The sequence below is a fragment of the Emys orbicularis genome, chromosome 4 (genome assembly GCF_028017835.1).
Source record: "Emys orbicularis isolate rEmyOrb1 chromosome 4, rEmyOrb1.hap1, whole genome shotgun sequence".
NCBI lineage: Eukaryota > Metazoa > Chordata > Testudines > Emydidae > Emys > Emys orbicularis.
In genome coordinates, this window is record NC_088686.1 from 156,758,729 (window position 1) to 156,780,910 (window position 22,182).

Sequence of the window (22,182 nt, forward strand, 5' to 3'; positions counted from 1 at the left end):
TAAAGGAAACTGCAGCACCATGGACAGCTCAGAACTGGCAGGGACTGGGGGAGTGAGAAAGTGCTCCTGGCTGGCTGCTGGGCCTGAACGTACATTTGGCCTCAGGTAAAGGTGAAGCATTAGTCAAGGCTGGGGCTATGTGGCAGTAGCCCAAGGGAGCTGAAAGCAGTTTAGTTAAGGGGACACAGTGATGTGTGGCTGCTATTCTTAGGGTCCGTGATCTGGGACCTTGAGTAGTGCTTAGGCCACTGAGGAAGTGGCCTTCAATTGGACAACATTAAAAGGGATCCAAACTACTTAGTGGCCCAGCTGGAGAGCTAGGGCCAGAAGGACCCAGAAAAGACAAAACTGTTGCCTCCTGGGAGGAAGCTTTGGGGGTATGGCCAGATACCAGGGCTAGGACTGTTTAAAGACTATGGACACACCCAACCAGAAGGGGTGATTGTGAGAGGTGGGTGCCACACTGTTACCGACCCTTAAAGTCATTAAAGGGGTCCCTTAGAGATTGTCCTAACAGCAACCCCTTGTTCATACCCAGAAACCCGGTCAAGCTAGGGAAGAGAGAATGTGCATTATCCCCCTGCCCTCTAGCTCTCTCTATCCCCGTTGATTCACTGCATGTGAAGGGATAAAGGAAGCAGTGCTTGGACTGGGGGAGGGATCCTGACCTAAGAAGTTTGGTCAGTAAGACTGCTGAAAGCATGTGGGGATAAAACTTTTGCTTTGAATTTCACATTGTTTGTTAAGTTAGACACAAGTTGCATTTTATCTTTATTTTTCTTGTAACCATGTCTGACTTCTTTGCCTCCTTATTTGTACTCACTTAAAATCTATCTTTGTAGTCAATGAACTTGTTTTATTGTTTTATCTAATCCAGTTTGTTTAAACTGAAGTGTCGGGGAAAGTTTCCTTAAGGCGTCCTTCACCTCCATGTTCTTCAGGCTGTAGATGAGGGGCTTCACCATGGGTAACACCAGCGTGTAAAACACTGAAGCCATTTTGTCTGTGTCCATGGAATAGCTGGAGGTGGGATGTAAATACATGAAGAGGAGGGTGCCATGAAACAGGACCACAGTGGTTAAGTGGAAGGTGCAGGTGGAGAAGGAGAGCGCCAGCAGAGGGGGGATGTCACAGAAGAAATGATTGATGATGTTGGAGCTGCGGAATGACAGCCGAAATGTACAACACGTGTGTATCATTGAATCCGCCCACCCTACGGCATACACCCCAGCCACCAGCTGTTTACAAAGCTGCCTGGACAGCACGTGTGATTTGTAATGTACCTTCACGAAGGAATCCATTGAATAGCTAAAAAGTCAGTATTGGAGACAACGAGAGACATCCTCTGTGCAGTTGGGAGACACACATACATGCTGACTGTAACGGAGAAGACAGCATCGCTGAATAGATTGAGGGGCTGAGTTGTCATGCTCTTACATACAGGTTTTACACCACTGTTACTCAATTGCCATGTGTGGACAAGCTTGTCTAGTGGATTGGGCACTTGCTGAGCACTTTGGATTTTGGGGCTCAGTTCCTGGCTCAACTGCATACATCCCAGGTTCACCTAAGGATAGACATATCTCTCTGTGCCTCAGCTTGTCATCTGTAAAATGGGGATAATGCAGCCCTGCCTATCAGGGATGTTGTCAGGATACATACATTAAAGATTGTGAGATGATGGGAGGTACTGTGGAGATGAGGTCATACAAGGACCTGAACACATTCATGAACCTTCACAGCACCCTTATGAGGCAGGCAAGAATAATTACTCCCATTCAGAGGTGGGTCAAGTGAGGCAGAAAGAGTTTAGGGCCCCCTCTTTCATATCTGTCCAAGAGAGACTCATAATTAGCAGGTGCCTTTGAAAATGCTGCCTCCGGTTAGTCAGAATGCGAAGAGGCAAATATGTTTTATATGGGATGAGAGATTATTTTATTACAGACAAATCCACCCATTCTTAAATAGATGTGATAGATGTATAAATAGATGTCAGCAACAAATCAGCAAAGTGAAAATAACACTGCTAATATTGTCCCTTTATACATGTAGATAGATAGATATAGATATGAGGGGGTGTATGGGGATAGATAGATAGATAGATAGATAGATAGATAGATAGATAGATAGATAGATAGATAGATAGATTATATGTGAACCCTTGAGTGAAATCTATCTACCTACTTTTACTGCATGTGTCAGCAGATACCAGAGCACTTTATGAGTTCTTTAGCATTGCCTGCTGAGGCTAAGAACAACAATGCTGAGTGTTTGGACGGTCCACTCCCTTAGCCCTTTAACCCCAAGATTCACAAAGGGCCTTGAAGTTGAAAGGCTCCGTAACCCATTCTACTCATAATCAGGGGCATACGTGGGATTTAAATGTGACTATTGGGGGGGACACTTTAAAGACTGACCCCCCCACCTAATGCCCCCAGGCCCTGCTGCCTCCCCCCCCCTTAGCTCCTGCTGCCTCCCTGGGATCCCCACCCATCCCCCCAGCACCCCACTGCTTCCACCCCGCATTGTCCCAGGCTCCAAACACTAAGGGTACGTCTTCACTTACATCCGGGTCCGGATGTAAGCAATCGGTTTTCTGAGTTCGATTTATCGCGTCTGGTTAAGACGCGATAAATCGATCCCGGATCGATCCCGGAAGTGCCCCGGATCGATCCCGGAAGTGCTCGCCGTCGACGCTGGTACTCCAGCTCGGCGAGCGGAGTACGCAGCATCGACGGGGGAGCCTTCCTGCCGCGTCTGGACCGCGGTAACTTCGGACTAAGGTACTTCGAATTCAGCTACGTTATTAACGTAGCTGAATTTGCGTACCTTAGTCCGAAGTGGGGGGGTTAGTGTAGACCAGCCCTAACTGGAGGCTGCGGCAAGAAAGGGACAGGGCTTCCCGGGCCCCCTCTAGCAGAACTCTGCTGCCAGCCCAGCTTCCCTGTTCTGGGCGCCATCTAGTGGGGCTCAGCAGGAGTGCTAGCTGGAGTGCCATTCCCAGGCACATCTCCAGCCATGGTCACCCCGGCTTCCACCCTGGCCGAAAGGTGGGAGGACGGGCTTGGGGGAGGCAATCTTGGGGCAGGGGCCAGTTCAGAAGCTGCAGGCAGTGGCAGAGATTCTGGGGGGCCCATGCCCCTGCTCATCCCCCTTTGTGCACTCCCCTGCTCATCATCATCACTTGACGCAGTGACCAAGACATAAAATGTAGCTAGAAGAGGGTGAAACTTTCCACAAATAGTTGTATCCATTTTTTATTTTTTTTTTGGCCAGGAATTGGGCGCCATGTCGGAGGAGGAGATGGTAAAATGGTCAGGAGCGACTCTTGAAAATCGGGGGTGGGGCACTGACGGAAAAGTGGGTGGGCCTGCGTGGGACGCTGTGAAAAAAAGGCATATGACCCAGTTCACCCCTCTCACGCGTCGCCGCTGAAAGTAGTGGTATTGAAATGATTCATTCAACCCAAAATGAATATTTTTGTTTTGTCGATTTTTTCAATTCACCAATATTTACGGCAGTTTTCGGTTTGGGGTGAAGCGGAATTTTTTCCCCCAGCAAACTGAAAAGGCAGGTCCAGCTCTATCCATGTCCCGTTCACAGTACCCTGAGCTGTAATGTTCCCTGACTCCCTGCTCTTCAGAGTCTAGAATATTTTCCAGTAGACCTAAAAGCAAGAACTCACAGTAAACATGGCGATGTGGTATAAATATGTTATGTGGGATATGACTTTTTTTTCCTGTTTATTTCTCTTTTACAAAAAATGCCACCCCGCCTCCCCACCCCGAGATGCCATTTTGGTATTCAGTTCACTGTCCCAGAGGTTTCAGAGGAGTAGCCGTGTTAGTCTGTATCAGTAAAAACAACGAGGAGTCCTTGTGGCACCTTAGAGACTAACAAATTTATTTGTGCATAAGCTTTTGTGGGCTAGAACCCACTTCATCAGATGCATGGAGTGGAAAATACAGTAAGCAGGTATAAATATACTGCACATGAAAAGGTGGGAGTTGCCTTACCGAGAGGGGAGGTCAGTGCTAACGAGGCCAATTCCCAATAGTTGACAAGAAGGGGTGAATATCAACAGAGGGAAATTACTTTTTGTGGTGCTAATGAGGCCAATTCAATCAAGGTGGATGTGGCCCATTCCCAGCAGTTGACAAGAAGGTGTGAGTATCAACAGAGGGAAAATAAGTTTGTAGTGACCCAGCCACTCCCAGTCTTTATTATTCAGGCTTAATTTGATGGTGTCAAGTTTGCAAATTATTTCCAGTTCTGCAAGTTTCTTGTTGAAGTCTGGTTTTGAAGTTTTTTTTGTTGAAGAATGCCGACTTTTAAATCTGTTATTGAGTGTCAAGGGAGCTTGAAGTGCTCGCCTACTGGTTTTTGAATGTTACAATTCTTGATGTCTGATTTGTGTCCATTTATTCTTTTGCGTAGAGACTGTCTGGTTTGGCCAATGTACATGGCAGAGGGGGCATTGCTGGCAGCGTCCACAAACATTGCGCTCTCATAGAAACTTTACATTTGCTCTTACTTGTGTTGTTGTTCTCTTAACCTAAAATAAAGGCCATTCTGAGTGAAAGCCTCTTTCCATGCTTGGTGCACGGACAACAAGCCAGGTGACAATCTCGACAACTGATTTTGACCACACAGAACACATAAAGGACAGCAGAGATCCAGCATGGTGTGTGAACTTCCCTTTGGTTCAGCCACAGAAATCCTGCACTCCACACTTGCAACTGTATAATGAAACCAACTCCATGGCAAAGGAGAGGGAGATGGATTAGGTGCCCTATTTCTCTCTCAACACAGACAATTGCGTACTTGCAAAGCACATCACATATATTTGTATATTTATACGTGTGAAACGGGTATCTTTGTAACCCTAACAACCCCTCAGTGCCCACTGGCAAAGAGCTCATTCCTGCTTCCATTTCCCTGAGGCCAGAAAGAGATGGCTGAAGCATTGCTTTAGCACAGCTCCAAATCTGTGTTCATAGGTTGGTTGGGAGACTATGATCTAGGCTACGTCATGACCCTCATAGTTCTCCTGGTTAGATCTCTATTGTTAGAGAGACATAAAGATATGACCTAAATTGGTGCTAATCACAGAGGTCCTGTCTAGAATGATTCTTCAATGGCCAATATCCATTGTGTGTGACCAGCCATTAGTTGTCTTCAGTTAAGGCCAGTGTCCAACAAAATCAATTGAAAATCACCTTGTGGACTTCAGAGTTTTTGCGTTAATCCTTGGTATACAGGACTTAACCTTTGGATTTCTGCTCCAGATGATATTGTGACAACTGTGACACAGGGCCAGGGCCTGTGACAAAACTGGGGCAATGGGATTTCACCGCAGTATCAGTTCTTGAAGACACCCTGGCTGCACTGGATGATTAGAGTTTGGAGGAAATGCCTGGTAACATGGCCCCTGCTGCTTACATTCCAGGATGCCACTTGTATTCCACCCCATGTTTAGTTTGGGACCCCCATTGGTGTGGAAGAGGAACCCAGAAACTTTGGGAAGTCTAGCAGTACCACTGGTGCTGCGACATCCTGCCTTGCGCTCCAGCCCCTTGATACATTCATAGTGAAATGTAGCCCACTAGTCAAGGTGCATATCCGACCTTCCTATGTGCCAAAGTGGCTCTTTAGTTCAAGCTGTACCAGCTCCTGCCTTTACTTATGGAGATCCCTGATTAAACTCTTCATGTGTCAGTCCAGATGGAAGCTGTCACAAAGGCAGGATTGGAACCAGGTGGTCAAGGATATAGACTATCTTTTTCCTTCATCTGCCTTTGCAATATCTGTACATGGGGAGCAGGAAATAAGGCTTGGTACCCTCTCTTCTACTTACACAGTATTCCACGTATTTGTCCATTATGAGAGATGAGTGACGTTAATCACTCCTATGGCAACAAGGTGTTGGGTCAAAAAACCACAATTGTGACAATACTGCAAGAACTAACACACAAGAGAAGCCAGTAAACATGATCAAATGGTGACAGTGATCCTTGGGAAATTTCCCCTTTTTTGCCGAGCGAATCATTCGTGAATGCAACCCTGATTTTCTTTGACGATATTTGTAATTCTGAAGAATATGTTTAAATGTTAAACGAAATAACAGGGACTCCGGCAATACCAGGCCAGCAGCAGAAGCAGTAATTGGCCTAGCTTCCAAACGCCCGTTGGTCAGCCCTGCATTAACTCCTCCAGTATATTCCCATAGGACTTGCCCAGGACTGTTACAATCTGTTGGCTCTTCAGGCGCACATGTGAAATGAGTTGGTGGGTTCTCAGTACAGTTCCTGACTGGACAGGTGTCAGCTAAGCAAAAACCACCATCACAATTGGCACCAGGTGTCCCCCTTGAATCACGGAGGCTGAATTCCCCAGTCCGATAGTAGCTGTCGGGGGTGGGGTCTTGCATAGTCATGGCTGAGACACATTTCGGGGGAATTTGTTTGTCTGCATGGTGGGCACCTGTTCTGGCAATAACTGTAGAACATTCACTCTCCAGCTCTGTCATCCAACCCCTCTCTCTAGCCTCAACTCATTTTAAATACAGAACAACCAACAAAACATGAACGGAGAATGGGAAACATGTTCCTCAAAGGGGAGAGTTTAATTGGACTGAGCCAGCACTAGGGTCCCAGTCAAATGCCCTCTGAAGTCGATAGGAAGATTCCTATTAACGTCAATGGGTTTAGGGCCAGATTTTTAAGGATATTGAAAATTAACGTGACTTAGGCACCTAAGTACCTTTCAAAATCTGACCCTTTGTGCTTTAATTTCTTTGTAAGAAAAGAAAAAGTAAAGGGAAACAATCTCTCAGAAATATGGCTTATCAGTGGAAGGAGCAAAGGCTACAGTCCTAGAGGAAGACTAATTATATATCAGCGCATCCTTCTATTTAGGGCTAGATGAAGGATGCATTAGAGATTCACAGATAGACTGACAGACAGACAGACAGGTGGGACAGTTACATTGGCTTCATTGTCAATGCTTTCTGAGGTGGGTTTTTTTTTAATTTCTGCTACTTTAACCTGGTCCTGAATTAAAGTCTTCCAGGTGCAATCAGCTTAAAAACCTACAGGGAAGCCTGGTTCCTACAGGGCTATTTAAAGTGTGTCATTGGCCAATTGGTACAGTAAAGAGTTTGTGGCTGGATGATGTTTAAACCTCACCCCCGGGCCAGAAATGAGACCCACTCTTAGGGTCCCTCTATGCAATCTAGAGGTCACTGATGATGTGCTTAAGGATCTGGGGAGGGTATTTAACCCTGTCAGCACCGAGTTAAATTTTCATACCAAGGCCCTTCTGAGCTCAGAATGGACCAGTGGCTATTTCTGTCCTTGCTCGCAGACCTTGACCTAAGTGAGTAGCTTCCTTCCCTATCGCTCTGACCAGGTCACTCTCTTCTTCTGGCAGTTGTTGATCTCCTCGGGAGGAAGTTGAAGGAGAAATAGTTAAAGTAAGTTATGTGAAATTCATGCACCTGGGGTCCAAATTCTGATTCCAGCAGCATTTGCAAAGCAATAACATTTTATATTGCATCAGCCTAGTTCTAGGTGGCAAACATTTGAGGTTTATTTAGCTAAAAACTGGAATTGGATTTGCTGCTGTGACTCAGGGCACATCTTCACTACCCACCGGATCGGCGGGTAGCAATCGATCTATTGGGGATCGACTTATCGCGTCTAGTGAAGATGAGATAAAATCGATCCCCGATGGCTCTGCCGTCGACTCCGGAAATCCACCGCGGCAAGAGGCGGAAGCGGAGTCGACGGCGGCGCGGCAGTGGTCGACTCGCCGCTGTCCTCACAGCCAGGTAAGTCGACCTAAAATACGCAACTTCAGCTACACTATTCACGTAGCTGAAGTTGCGTATCTTAGGTCGACCCCCTCCCGTGGTGTAGACCTAGCCTCATTCAAAAGTTGCATCGCACCAGGACCCCCTTAAAACCAACTTTTAATTATACTCAAGGGAACCCACTCCAAGAATTGTTAACAGATTTTGTGGAGAGTCTGTGATCATAGTTACAAGCAGTGGGAACAGGAAGCAAAATAATTTATTTTTGGATCTAATGTCCTGTCACTTTAAAAGTTAATAGGACCAAATCCAGAGCTGTTAGAAGTTGGCATGGCTGTCTAGATTCCGAACAACTCCAGACACCAGTTGGGATCTGGTTCACTGACTAACTTCAACAGAGATATGCCAATTTATACCTGCTGGGGACTTGCCCAATGCTTGATTCCTCTGGGCAGCACTATAGTTGTTCAGCAAGGTAATGGCTCACTAAGCACTCTGGTCACAATAATTAGGAGTTCAAAATACACAAACACTTTATGTCACTGAGTTATTAGTATTTTGACCCCAAATCTGCAGCCAGTGCTCAAGGGTTTAGACGTTTTACAGGCTCTCACTGATACTCAAGACAGTAATTCTTAGGAACATTTTCCAGGAGCTGGTGAGCAGAGCAAGCCAAAAGAAGGGAGAGAGAGCAAACTGTCATGCCCAGTCACAAGTCAGGGAGTGAGGAAGACCCCATTTCACCCACCCATCCTACTCCAAATTACCAACCATCCAGAGACGTGGGGAGAGGAAGGGGATTCAGCCATGACTTCCAAGAGGTAGTTAGGGAAAGACGATTGTGAGGAAAGATGAAGGAAAAGGGAGAACAGTAGCTGTAACCTCTCTGCTACCTCCACAACAATCACCCCACCCCCCATCCCATGAAATTCTGTGTATAGTTTCTCCCAAGTTACAGATTGGACCTGGTTCACTCCCTACGAGTTCCCCTGAAGATTGTATTTTTTCTCGACTTCCTCAAGAGCTATGTAAAGATTCATCTCCAAAGGGGACTTTAATAAATAGCTGAGATGGTGACATTACCACCTGTACCACATATCCCATTAAATTTCCTGATGTTATCCGGTTTCTGCTTGCCCGGGTGCTGGGGGTGAGGTCCAGTTAAATAGCCTTAAGTTTGTTTTGGGTATCGTAAACCACCATCATGGTGTGATGACATGTTATCTTCATGTTGAATCAACAAGTGTTTTACCAAGCTGTTCTTATGATACAATACCATCACATGCTGATGTGACCTCATAATGCAGTATCAGGACTTCTGGGACATGACTCTTTTCTACTGTGGGGCAAATTCCAAGAGGCAGGAACCCACAGGTGGAGGAGGTGATAAGCTAGGAGGTCCTTTCCCACCCACCTCAAACCATCCCAAGTCAACATTAACCAAATACCATTGCCTTCTACCAACTGTTTTGTTGGGTGAATGAAATAATCTAGTCATCACAATACAGCTCCTTGCTCCTTGACCTATTGGTGTTAGCCTTGTCCATTAGAGACAAGCACAAGGGTGAAAAAGTTCAGTCTTGCTCCTTCTCCGGAGATTGCTAACCATGGTATCCAAGTGGGGCAGCTCTCTTGGGTGGCCTGGATGGCTCCTATTCTAAAAAGATGATCTTTCTGCATGTGTATGATATGGGAGCAGAGGGAGGGAACAGCTGCTAGAGAGGGAGTGGTCCCTTACTGGAAGATATAGATTTGTTTTAGAGGAGTCTCATATTCTCACAACCGGAAATATGCTCTGCTTTGAGGATCCTGTGGCACCTTTAAGACTAACAGAAGTATTGGGAGCATAAGCTTTCGTGGGTAAGAACCTCACTTCTTCAGATGCAAGAAGTGAGGTTCTGAAAAGTGAGGTTCTTACCCACGAAAGCTTATGCTCCCAATACTTCTGTTAGTCTTAAAGGTGCCACAGGACCCTCTGTTGCTTTTTACAGATTCAGACTAACACGGCTACCCCTCTGATACGCTCTGCTTTGAGTGCTCTGAAGTTCTGGTGGTCACATTCAGAAAGTTTGCAGGAATCTATTGATTGTGAGGAGGAGTGTTAATGTCTCAAATTGAATGTAGCTTGTTTAGGAGGGCAAGTAGCATCACTGTAATTAATGGAGGTGAATCTGAACCCAATGAGCATCTCATCACCAGGACTGTTGTTCTTTTTGTTGGATCGTTGTGTTCACATGAGGGTGGAGTTGTTCATTATGGGTCATGCACCAGATTTCAAATGTCTTAACCATTGTCACTCACAAACCTTCTCTTTTCAGATGGGTCGAAAGAACCCCCTTCCATGACTCTGTCCAAAATAGCTCTAATTCCAGAGAGACCCATATTGCACAACCATCTGTGGGCAGCTTAATTAAAATGTACTACCCTGACATGACATAAATTGCATTGTACTTAAACGCAAAGCTAGATGGTTCCGAATTCTGCTTACTACCCCTAAGATGCAATAAGCTTTGTTTCTCCCTCACTCATAATGATAATTGTTTGCAAAGGGACATAACAAAAAAAGGACATATGAGACGCTCAAAAGGATTCACACAGTTTTATATATATATATACATTTGGAGGGAAGCAGAGGTCCAGAGAAAGGAAGTGACTGACCCAAATTCATAATGTAACAGAACCAAGACTAGTACCAAGACTAGAGCCACAGTCCAGGGCTATCGCTGGGTCATACTGTTCCAGTGCTACTGGGACAACAATAATGATCATAAATAATCTAACTGAAATTAGGTATAAAATTGAACAAAGAACTGGAAAAGTTTCCACTTTTCACTGAGCCTTAAATGTTGCAAGTGTTCACATCAAAGTAGAATGGCAATATGTAGCCTGATTTAGGGTGTACTAATAATATTAATTTAAGTTATCAATTTAATTCTATTTTAATTTGATTAATATTATTATTAATAATTGATTATTAATATTAATCAGTATGGGTCTTAGGCTCGCCAATCGGTTTGATCAGAAGATAAAAGTTCTTGTCCCGAATCAGGCTCCACAGAATTTACAAAGGACCCTCGGGGGTATGAAAGGAAGCTAACAGATATAACTGTAAAGACTTTTTATTAAAATCAATGAAATAGTAAGTAAATGGTAAAATAATCAGAGTTACAAAAAGTTACAATTGCAGTACTGCTATTCAAAAGATAGTATTATAGGCTACGAAGCTTTGGTTAATATACTCACACCCTTCCTTGATAACCTGGTGGTAAGAGACACAGACCAGCCTCGTGGTTCAGGTTTCTCAATTCTTGAGTGAGAGATGTAGTGCTTAGAAGAAACTAATGCTCAGAGCTGTCAAAACTAACTTAGGGTTTACTTGACTAACTTAAACTTAAACATAAAACCTAATGAACAAACTAAGAATAAAAGTTTAGGGAAACCAAATTTAGCCTAGTTCCCTTGAAACTTAGAAAATTAAGAAGAACAAATACAGCCTACTAATAGTAGTAGTCGTAGTAGAGAGATAGAATAGAATAGAAGAGGAATAGGAATAGAGATAGACTAGAAATAGAATACTATAGCGAGGTGGGTCACCTCTTTTATCCTTCCTCCTATGCCCAAATTTCATTCCTCACCCACAAAATGTTAGGGTATGCTTACTCCATAGGCTAGTATGTATGTGTGTATGGATGACATGTACCTACACACATATATTATTTCTGTTCTTTAGTCATTTCAGTTCTTTCCTTGTGGTGTACCTGTTAAGTCTGTGGATACAAATTGAAAAAACCCCTATGCCATTCTCCATTGTCTATTGGTCCAGATAAAAGGTCTTAGCTATTTAGGTAACAAGATGTAGATCAACTTTGCTTTCTGGGTAAAAGGTCTTAATATAGATATGCTAACTTTGCCTTAGCTTAACATACAGGATATAGCCTGTAGGTCTCTTGCATTACAGCCAAACTTACTTAAATATAAATCTATAAACCTAGTACAATAAACCAAATACTTAAACTATAAGAAAAAAAATACATATATATATATATAAGCAAGCAGGTTAATCCTATAGGCTACACATAGTAGGATTCAGAGAAAATCATTGGGAATTTTCACAGAAAAACTGAATACCTGTGATATTAAAATCTCTTTTCTCTAAAATTCCTGCTGAATAGCATTACTTGGCAGAACTACCATCATTCCACACATCACATTTTTCATTTCACCCCTAAAGTCACTTTTCTGCTCCCTAATTTTCTCATGGCATTTTTCACCTCCTTATTGCGCAGGGTGTAGATCAAGGGATTCAGCACCGGAGTGATAATGGTGTAGAACACGGTGACCATCTTATCCTCCGAGAAGGTGGTGGAAGGTCTTAAATACATGAAGATACATGGCCCGAAAAATATAATCACTACAGCAATATGGGAGGCACAGGTGGAAAGAGCTTTGCGACGACCTTCGGAGGAGCGAGTTCTCAAGGAGACTAAGATGATGACATAGGACACAACCAGCACAACAAAACAGGTCAGGGAAATCATCCCGGTATTGGCAATGACCATGACGCCAACAAGGTAAGTGTCAGTGCAGGCCAGTTTCAGCAAAGGGTGCACATCGCAGAAATAGTGGTCAATCTCGTTGGGCCCACAGAAGGGTAACTGGATGGTCAGGAGAGTCTGAACTATGGAATGCACAAAGCCACCCACCCATGAAGCCATCACAAGGGAGCCACAAACACACCCAGTCATGATGGTTGTGTAATGGAGGGGTTTGCAGATCGCAATGTAACGATCGTACGCCATCACTGTGAGGAGGAAGATTTCAGTGCACCCAAAGAAATGGACCACAAACAGCTGTGCTATGCAGCCATCAAAGGAGATGGTTTTCCTCTCCACAAAGAAGTCTGCAATCAGTTTTGGGGCTGTGACAGAGGAAAGGCACATGTCTACAAAGGACAGGTAGCTGAGGAAGAAATACATGGGAGACTTCAGATACTGGCTGATCTTAACAGTGACAATGATGAGAAGATTTCCCAGCACAGTAGCAATATAGAGGAGTACAAAGAACACAAAACACCCTGGCTGTAACATCTCATTGTGGCAAAGTCCCAAAAGGATGAATTCAGTCACATTCTGTGTGGGCTCCATGTACTCAGTTTAAATAATGGGTATATGGAAAACCGCTAATCCACCTGCCGTGACACAAAACAAGGATAGGAATAATCAACAGATATTGACTGGTGACGAGATGAATGTCAAGATGCATTGACTGAAGTGGTAGACTTTGTCCAAAAATAAAAATGACCAATATGTAACTCAAGAAACTAGAGGAAATTGGCTTGCGTTACATATTGCCATGAACAGTATATACACCCCTACCCCGATATAACGCTGTCCTCGGGAGCCAAAAAAATCTTACTGCGTTATAGGTGAAACCGCGTTATATCGAACTTGCTTTGATCTGCTGGAGTGCGCAGCCTCGCCCCCCCCCCCCGGAGCACTGCTTTACCGCGTTATATCCGAATTTGTGTTATATCGGGGTAGAGGTGTACTCAAAATAATTAGAGTGGAAACTCTGAAGACGTTTCATTCTATTCTTCCCCCATAGTGAATCATCAAAGACTTTAACTGTAAGTGAAAAATTTAACCTTAACTATGCTTTGCAATCAGCCCTTCCATGATACGCATTCTATTTTATTCTTATTACATTGTTAAACACCCTTCAGAAATCCCATTTGTCAGCCAAGGATAACCACATCGCTTACCTTTGCATTTGGGCACATAAATGCTCAAAAGTATTGATTTGTGCCTGCAAACATGAAACTGAGTTACCTCATTAAGTAACCAATGATTGAAAACTGGTCTCTGATTATTTTCATCACAAAATTATTTCACAAAATTTATACTTAGTTGAAAAGCCATTTTAACTGGAAAAAAATGGTTTCAGTGGAGAATTGTTACCAGCTTTACACAAAACCCCAATTTAAACTAGAATTGAAACACTAATTTATCAGCAAGACTCACGGATACACTTTAGATTATCTGTGCTGCTCCAAAAACGCAAAGTAGCCATAAACACTGTTCGATTGACCAGTTAACTCTGTCACCAGAGTGGTGGAAAGCAGCTGAAGCCTATTAGTGAACCTGACCCTATATGTGTTATCATTTGATTTGAGGTGACTGAATTAAATTTTCTGTGTTCAAAAGAAAGTATTTATGAGTGGTCATAAACAGGAATGGATTAAATATGGTGAGGCGGGTGGTCATTGCTTATGGACTAGCATCTAATAAGCCTATTTTATAGATTTCAAAACTAAAATTAAAATAACAAATAAAAATAATATGAAGATTTTTCAAGAGAGAAGTTTGTAATGAAGATTTTAGAGTCATTCATCGTACTTTAGGTGAATTAGTTGGAGACTGATTGATGGAGGGGGGAATTAAATTGGAGTGAGTCCGAATAAAGTGTTTTCTTTTTCTTTTACATTGGTAGAGCTAAGCAGGAAAAGAACAGCATAAAATACTCAGCCTTGCTGGAAAACTCACATGGGTTGTATTTGCAGATCTCAAAACTTACCTGGATGGTGATGGGTTTTATTTCCCCTGCTTCTAACCTGCTCCCGTAGCAAAGGTGTTTGGCTCTGAAAAACAGTAAGCAGTCGATGAGGGTGATTTACAAGGTCATCAGTTACTCCCTACTATATAGATTTTCTGCTTTGTAAATTTCATCCTAACACCCGTCTTTACAAGCCCTGTCTTAGGATGTCCTTTGCTGTCTGTCAATTCTGCGAAGACCAAATTAGAGAACTAGAGAAGTGGTTTGGTCAAGGCAGCCCCCAGGAATCTTTTCACATCAACCACTCTCCCAACTCACAAAGCCTCAGGTCTAAGACCATCTCCATCCCTCACTCTGCAAAATCTAAGACCCAACAAGATCTTTGGGGAAAATTGTCTCCCTCTTTGCTGTGAAGTCACAGCAGAAATATTTAAAATAAATATGTAGTGGCAGTGCGTCATTGCCTGGTTAATGAGCTCCCAGAGGCATTTCACGGCTTCTCCACTGGAAATAGTTTTGAAGAAGCACTCCCCTATACAACTTTAAACATGTATGTGAAGCAAACTTTCAAAGCTCTGCTGAGAGTTAGTCCCTTTCATTGTTTTCAAACTCCATCTTTCAATGTGAACAACCCCCCCCCCCCCCGCCTCCTCATATTTTCACCAAGTGGTGGCCTTAGAGTTCTTGCTATTATCCAGTTCCTTCTACTCGCGCCCCCTACATAACAAGAGGGCATAGGAAATCCAGTGTCAAGTTCCTCATTTCACTCCTATGCTTAGAAAGGGGACCTCGAGAACTTGGGCAAAAGGCAACAAGCTCTGTGGACCTGCTGTGTGTGAACAGCCATTGGATCAGGCATTAACCGAAGAGAACTCATGCCCAACAAAATCAATGGAAAATCGCCGGTTTGACTTCAGTGACTTTTGCATCACCCTTATTCACTGATATACAAGATTGAACAACATTTGGATTTCTCTTCTATGTGATAATGTGACTCAACTGTGACAGGACCAGGGCTTGTGACAAGACTGGGGCAATGGGATTTCACTGCAGTGTCAGTTCTCAGAGACACCCTGGCTGCACAGGATGATGGGAGTTCGGAGGAAATGCCTGGTGATGTGGCCACTGTTGCTTACATTCCAGGATGTTATCTTGTATTGCACCCTATGCTTAGTCTGGGGTGCCATGGCTGTGGAAAGTGTGGGAAGTCTAGCAGCATCACTGGTGCTGGGACCTCCCACCTCATATAGGCACTTGATACTATTCACAGTGAAAGTGTAGCCCACTAGTGAATGTGCGTCTCCGACCTTCCTACGTGCCAAAGTGCTGACGCTGTTGCTCTTTAATTCAAGCTATACCAACTCCTGCCTTTACTTCCGGAGATCCCCAGTTAAATCCTTGGTGTGTTGGGTGTCACAGATGGAGGCTGCTACAAAAACAGTAGTGGGACCATGTAATCAAGGATATAAAATATGTTTGTACTACATATGGCTTTTCAAAATCTGTACACGGGGGTGGGAGGGGAGAGAATATGGCTTGATACCCTCTCTTCTACTTATGCAGCCATAGACAAACTGGTCCATCATAAGAGAAGAGTTAGTTATTCCCTGTGGTAACAAAATGTTGTGTCATGAAACCACAATTGCAATGATATGGCCAGATCGAGCAGATACAGCAGCCATTTGAGACAATCAAACTATGCCATTGACATAGTATTCATTGGGAATTTATCCCCTTTTTTGCTAAGTGAATCATTCATAAAAGCACTACTGATTTTCTTTGACCATATTCGTAACTCTTACGTCTACATGACAATGTTCAGATGGGTAATTTTCACTTCTGAGTTGTTCACAAACTGTTCGCTCGAACTTTTCTCTCTTTGTATTGAATTTGGCACATTGGCATCCTGCCAATCCCTTCCTAACTCTAAGTGGGGATCCCAGCTGGCTTCAGTAAACTCCCACTGTCCCAGTCATGAATGGAAACAATGGAGGGGCTGCGGAAGCCTCTTGAAGCCCCTTTTAGGTCAGAGGACAGAAGAGCTAAGCAAGGAAATTATCCATGTACTTGTTTGGAGACACTGGCCGTCGGTCATGGTGCTTTGTCAGGTCCACTGAGGCCTGACTGACTCACCCTGCCGAGCTGCCATTTGTGGCTTCCAAGGTGTATGCTCTATAGCACAGGGAGGCCAATTCCTCACCCTGCTTTGCCCCTGGGTCCACTAATTGAGCTGCCTCAGCAGAGCAAAGAACAGCACAGAGCCCTCAGTCATCCTTGCCTGGCGGCTCTGCTGGCCCTCCTTCTCTTGCAGTGCCTTGGTTTCCCCTCTCTGAAAAGCAGGAGTGAATCAGTTTCACTCTCCAACTCACCCATTGCTGACTCAGTTTCCCCCCTTGCTGTCCCTGCCATCTAGTTAGCCCTGCCTCCTGGCACTGTATTTGCAGGGTTGAGGGGCGCTGCCTGCTCACAGCCTGGTCATAGGGCAGCCGCAGAGGCTGAAGAAACACTGGAGACTGAGGTATCATTACGGCAGGAGCATGCCTAGCTTCAAAACTTCCATTGGGCAGCCCTGCATGAACTCCTATACTATATCCCCACAGGATGTGTCCAGTACTGTCAAGGATGAGACTGGGGCCTTTCCAAAGGTGAAGGGGCCTGAGGTATGATACCCCATACTGCTCCTAGGTCTGATGACCCATGCCTTGGTGGGGGTCTGTGTGTGCTAGCTCTGTGCAACTGGTGAGTGGCCCCATCAAATGGAAGAGGTGAGCACAGAATCCACACGTCCAAGATGGTGGGGAGGGTGAAGGAATCTGCTGCCCCTACCGCTGAATAGACACAAGGCCCAGAGTGGCCCTTTGTGGCATCCCTAAGTGAATAACCCACCCAAACCCCTATTTCTGCCAACTTTGCATGAGCTAAAAGCCAACGAGCTGTGAAGTTACAGCAGAAATATTTAGAGTGAATCATAAAGAGTAGCATGTCATTGCCTTCAGTAATGAGTTCCCAGAGGCATTTCAAGGTGTCGCCATTGGAAGCAACAGTGAAGAGGCAGCTAAGCCATATTGCTTTGGATACATCTTTCAGGCAAACCTTTGGTGCATGTTGACAGTTAAGCCCAGATTTTTAGGCATTTCTCCACTCGGCATTACAAGGGCTAAGGGATTTAGGTACACTGCCTTTTCAGGTTCTAAGCAGCCTAAGTCAGACTGAGACTTAGGCTTCTAAGTGTCTAAATCACTTTTGAAAATGGGATTCAGCAATCTAAGTCACTCCGGCCTTGTGATACGGAGTGGAACAACATCTAAATACCTTTACAAATTCGGTCTTTAGTCCCTTTAGTTGTTCTGTGCCTCACACTTACAATTAGATGTTTTACCAACAGCTTGTGCTATAGGTTTGAGGCCTTTCTATCTCATACATGGTTCATATCTGGTTCATTCTATTGACACCTTCCTACATAACAAGACATTGCAGGAACTCCTGTGTCAAAATCTTCAGTTGTCTCCTAATGCTCAGGAAGGGGGATCTTGAGAAGAGTAGCAATGGAGAGTTAGCCCTCTAGGAAATGGTGGGCGTGAACAGCCATCGCTCCTAACTAGAGCTGTGTAAATAGATTTTTCAGTTCACTGGAAATTCCAAAGATAAATTGTGGGGGAGAGGAACTGTTTTGGGTTGAACCAAAACCAAGATTTTGGTAAATTGAAAAGTTTTAAAAAAAGTTTTATTTTGGGTCAAATGAAACTGTGACAGACCCAGACCAGTGGGGTACAGGAGTCTGGTAGAGGGCAAATATACTGGTCACTGGATGAGTAGTTTTCTGTTCCCTGAGTGACCAGAGCAGGGGCTGCACTAGAGTAATCAGGAACCTGCTAGAACCAGTTAAGGCAGGCAGGCTAATTAGGACACCTGGAGACAATTAAGAAGCTGCTAGAATCAATTAAGGCAGGCTAATCAGGACACCTGGGTTTTAAAAAGGAGCTCACTTCAGTTTGTGGTGCGAGTGTGAGGAGCTGGAAGCAAGAAGCTGAGAGTGAGAGGGTGTGCTGCTGGAGGACGGAGGAGCACAAGCGTTATCAGACACCAGGAGGAAGGTCCTGTGGTGAGACTAAGGAAGGTGTTTGGAGGAGGCCATGGGGAAGTAGCCCAGGGAGTTGTAGCTGTCATGCAGCTGTTACAGGAGGCACTATAGACAGCTGCAGTCCACAGGGCCCTGGGCTGGAACCCGGAGTAGGGGGCAGGCCCGGGTTCCCCCCAAACCTCCTAATTGACCTGGACTGTGGGTTCTTCCAGAGGGGAAGGTTTCTGGGCTGTTCCCCAATCCACATGGTGAATCTCTGAGGCAAGAAAATCCACCAATAAGCGCAGGACCCACCAAGATAGAGGAGGAACTTTGTCACAGAAACATTTTGTTTGACCAATAATGAAACATGTTGATTTGATTTTGTGCAATTTTTAATAATTATTTTTATTTTTTTAATAAAATTAAAGGAAATGTTGAAACAAAAAGTCATTTTGAACCAAAAAAAATTGAAAGATTTTTTTTAGAAAAATCAAAACAAAATATTTATTTTTCTCTGAAATTTTTAAAAAGTTACCCTCCCCCCCTTACCAAAACAATTCAGTGAAATCAACACTAAGTATTTCAGTTTACCTGAATCTGCATTTTTTGCTGGTAAAAAAAGTTTCCGTTTTAAAATGTCACCTCGCTCTAGTCCTAAACAATCACTTAAATAAGAGATTTAACAATATTCCGATTTCTGTTCTACGTGCTCATGCAGTAAAGTTACAGGCCTCAATCATAACAATGCAAAGGCCCATGGAAGGAATGATTCAGCAAGCTTTGCAGCAGAGACATTATACCAAAATCAACCAGTGAGGGCTCTGGGGAAGTGCATGCTCAAATGGGTCCTGCCCCATTTTGTCACAAGATGCTGGTTACATGCTACTCCGTGACTGCTCTGGGCCTACAGCTGGAGCAAAGGGAGGACCCAGCATCTGTGGGAAGTCTACCACCACCAGTGGTGCTGTGTTCTTATGGTGAAAGACAGTGAAAGGTTCCCATTGATTTCACTGGGACCTGGATCAAAGGCCACACAGATTTAGGAAGTGGCTGCCCTTTGTTCACCAGTGCAAGATATGTATTGGGAGTAAGGATAAACAACCTCACCCACACCCTCACTTACCCACCGACAGAACCAGTCCTGCATTGATGCATAATGAGAGACCTGTGACGTTAGCCTATCTGTAATGACACAAAACAAAGACTCTGACATCTCTCTCAGAGCAGGCACATGGCAAAGCCAAACTATTCCTTTAATACAGTATTCACTGGGATTTAGACTCAGGGCACGTCTTCACTACCCGCCGGATCGGCGGGTAGCAATCGATCTATTGGGGATCGACTTATCGCGTCTAGTGAAGACGTGATAAAATCGATCCCCGATGGCTCTGCCATCGACTCCGGAAATCCACCGCAGCAAGAGGCGGAAGCGGAGTCGACGGCGGCGCGGCAGCGGTCGACTCGCCGCCGTCCTCACAGCCAAGTAAGTCGACCTAAAATACGCAACTTCAACTACGCTATTCACGTAGCTGAAGTTGCGTATCTTAGGTCAACCCCCCCCCCCCCCCCGTAGTGTAGACCTAGCCTCAGTTTTTGCTTAGCAAATCATTTGTCAAATGAACCTGATTTCCTTTGAATGAATTTGGTATTTATAAGTTTTTGGACAGTAGTTTGGCCAAATGATGTTCATTTATGGGTTGTTCACAAACTGCTCATCTTGACTATTCAGTCTTTGCTATTTATTCTTTTGGGAGACAGGGCACCTAAGCCATATGATATACTTCCTACTTCCCGCTTGTAGGGATGAACATAAAACCTTTTCATCTGGAGAATAATGAAAGGTGGAAAAGTGCTCTTTCTGGGACCAATTTTCAGAAGAATTTGCAATAATATCTGTGAAAATTTGGGGTTTGCAAACACTTTCATGAACATACCAGTGGTCACCCAAAGGCTGAAACCACACAAAACAAATAACAGAACTCAATGCATCAGAGGGACCCAAAGTGCTTGCTTTGGTGGTAGATATATTCATCAATCAATTTTTTGTTTTGCTTTGTTTTAACTATTAGACCAGGCATAGGAGCTGGGCTAACGTGAGTGAAGCAAACCAGTGTCTGTAATTCTTTTGTTCCAAGTTTACTTCAGCATCTGGAGATTCCCCTAATTGTTGTTGTGCATGGCATATTCTCACTTTATAGCTAAGTAATTAAGTGTGTGTTACAGTATAATTCAGTTTGCAACTTGCGTCATTACAGAACTTTTTTTTTCCAAAGAAGTTTTAATTATGCCCACTGGACCTATGCTAAGTATCTCTGGATGTTACTGTGGCATCCCTGTGTTGCTGTTTATCTGGGATAAGAACTTTTTTTTTATAATCTTGTTATCAGATCCGAGTCCTACTTCAAAAGTTACTAAGTTACCAACAATCAAAGGAAATTCTTAATGGAACCTGCAACCTCCAGGATTTTGAAGCTCTGCTGGATTGTAAAAATAAAATATGGAGATTCCATCTTTTGCAATGATTTGTTCTGACAATGCTGGAACACAGCTGCACTTGACTAGGAATCAAGCATTTGGCCCATTGTTCCATACGTGCTCTGTATGATTTGGTATGTTTTAGCAAGGCCATAGAGTACATAAAATGCTTATGTGCATTCAAAAGGTTGACAGTGGAGCTGGTCAGAAAATTTTTGTTAAAAGCTTTCTGTCCGACAATGTCATATCAACTTAAATGATTTTTTTTCATGAAATCATATCTACTTCTGTGAAAATTCCCATAAAAAGAAATCAGAAAATTTAATTTCAGAAAAAAAATTAAAACTTTTTGTTTTGAAATTTTTTCTGCTTTATTTTCATTTTTACAATACTTTTATTATTGTCAGAGTAGTAGTGCATAATTTTCAAGTTATGTCAGAATGGGACATCTCATGTCAGATTATGATAATATAATAGTCAACATTTTCATAGAATCATAGGACTGGAAGGGACCTGGAGAGGTTATCAAGTCCAGTCCCCTGCACTCATGGCAGGACCATCTAGAACATCCCTAACAGGTGTTTGTCCAACCTGCTCTTAAAAATCTCCAGTGATGGAGATTCCACAACCTCCCTAGGCAATTTATTCCAGTGCTTAACCACCCTGTTAGGAAGTTTTTCCTAATGTTCAACCTAAACCTTCCTTGCTGCAATTTAAGCCCATTGCTTCTTGTCCTATCCTCAGAGGTTAAGGAGAATAATTTTTCTCCCTTCTTCTTGTAACAACCTTTTAGGTACTTGAAAACTGTTATCACGTTCCCTCTCAGTCTTCTCTTTTCCAGACTAAACAAACCCAATTCTTTCAATCTTCCCTCATAGCATGTTTTTTAGACCTTTAATCATTTTTGTTGCTCTTCTCTGGACTCTCTCCAATTTGTCCACATCTTTCCTGAAATATGGCAGCCAGAACTGGACACAATACACCAATTGAGGCCTAATCAGTGCAGAGTAGAGCAGAAGAATTACTTCTGGTGTCTTGCTTTCAACACTCCTGCTAATACATTCCAGAATGATGTTGGCTTTTTTTGCAACAGCATTACCCTGTTGATTCATATTTAACTTGTGGTCCACTATGACCCCTAGATCTCTTTCCACAGTTCTCCTTCCTAGGCAGTCATTTCCCATTCTGTATGTGTGCAACTGATTGTTCCTTCCTAAGTGGAGTACTTTGCATTTGTCCTTATTGAATTTCATCCTATTTACTTCAGACCATTTCTCCA

At 43.7% G+C, this 22,182-nt stretch overlaps 1 protein-coding gene and 1 pseudogene across 1 annotated transcript; both read right to left on the reverse strand.

The window, feature by feature from the left end:
* The window catches only part of LOC135877972 (up-regulator of cell proliferation-like), a 778,396-nt pseudogene that overhangs the window by 739,539 nt on the left and 16,675 nt on the right, over positions 1–22,182 (reverse strand).
* Positions 12,028–12,957, reverse strand: LOC135877455 (olfactory receptor 4S2-like). The gene has a single exon (XM_065402890.1). The coding sequence runs from the start codon at positions 12,955–12,957 to the stop codon at positions 12,028–12,030; it is 930 nt and encodes a 309-aa protein (XP_065258962.1).

Excerpts from the sequence above, each read along its gene's own strand:
- LOC135877455 (XM_065402890.1), bottom strand. The coding sequence starts at position 12,957 with ATGGAGCCCACACAGAATGTGACTGAATTCATCCTTTTGGGACTTTGC.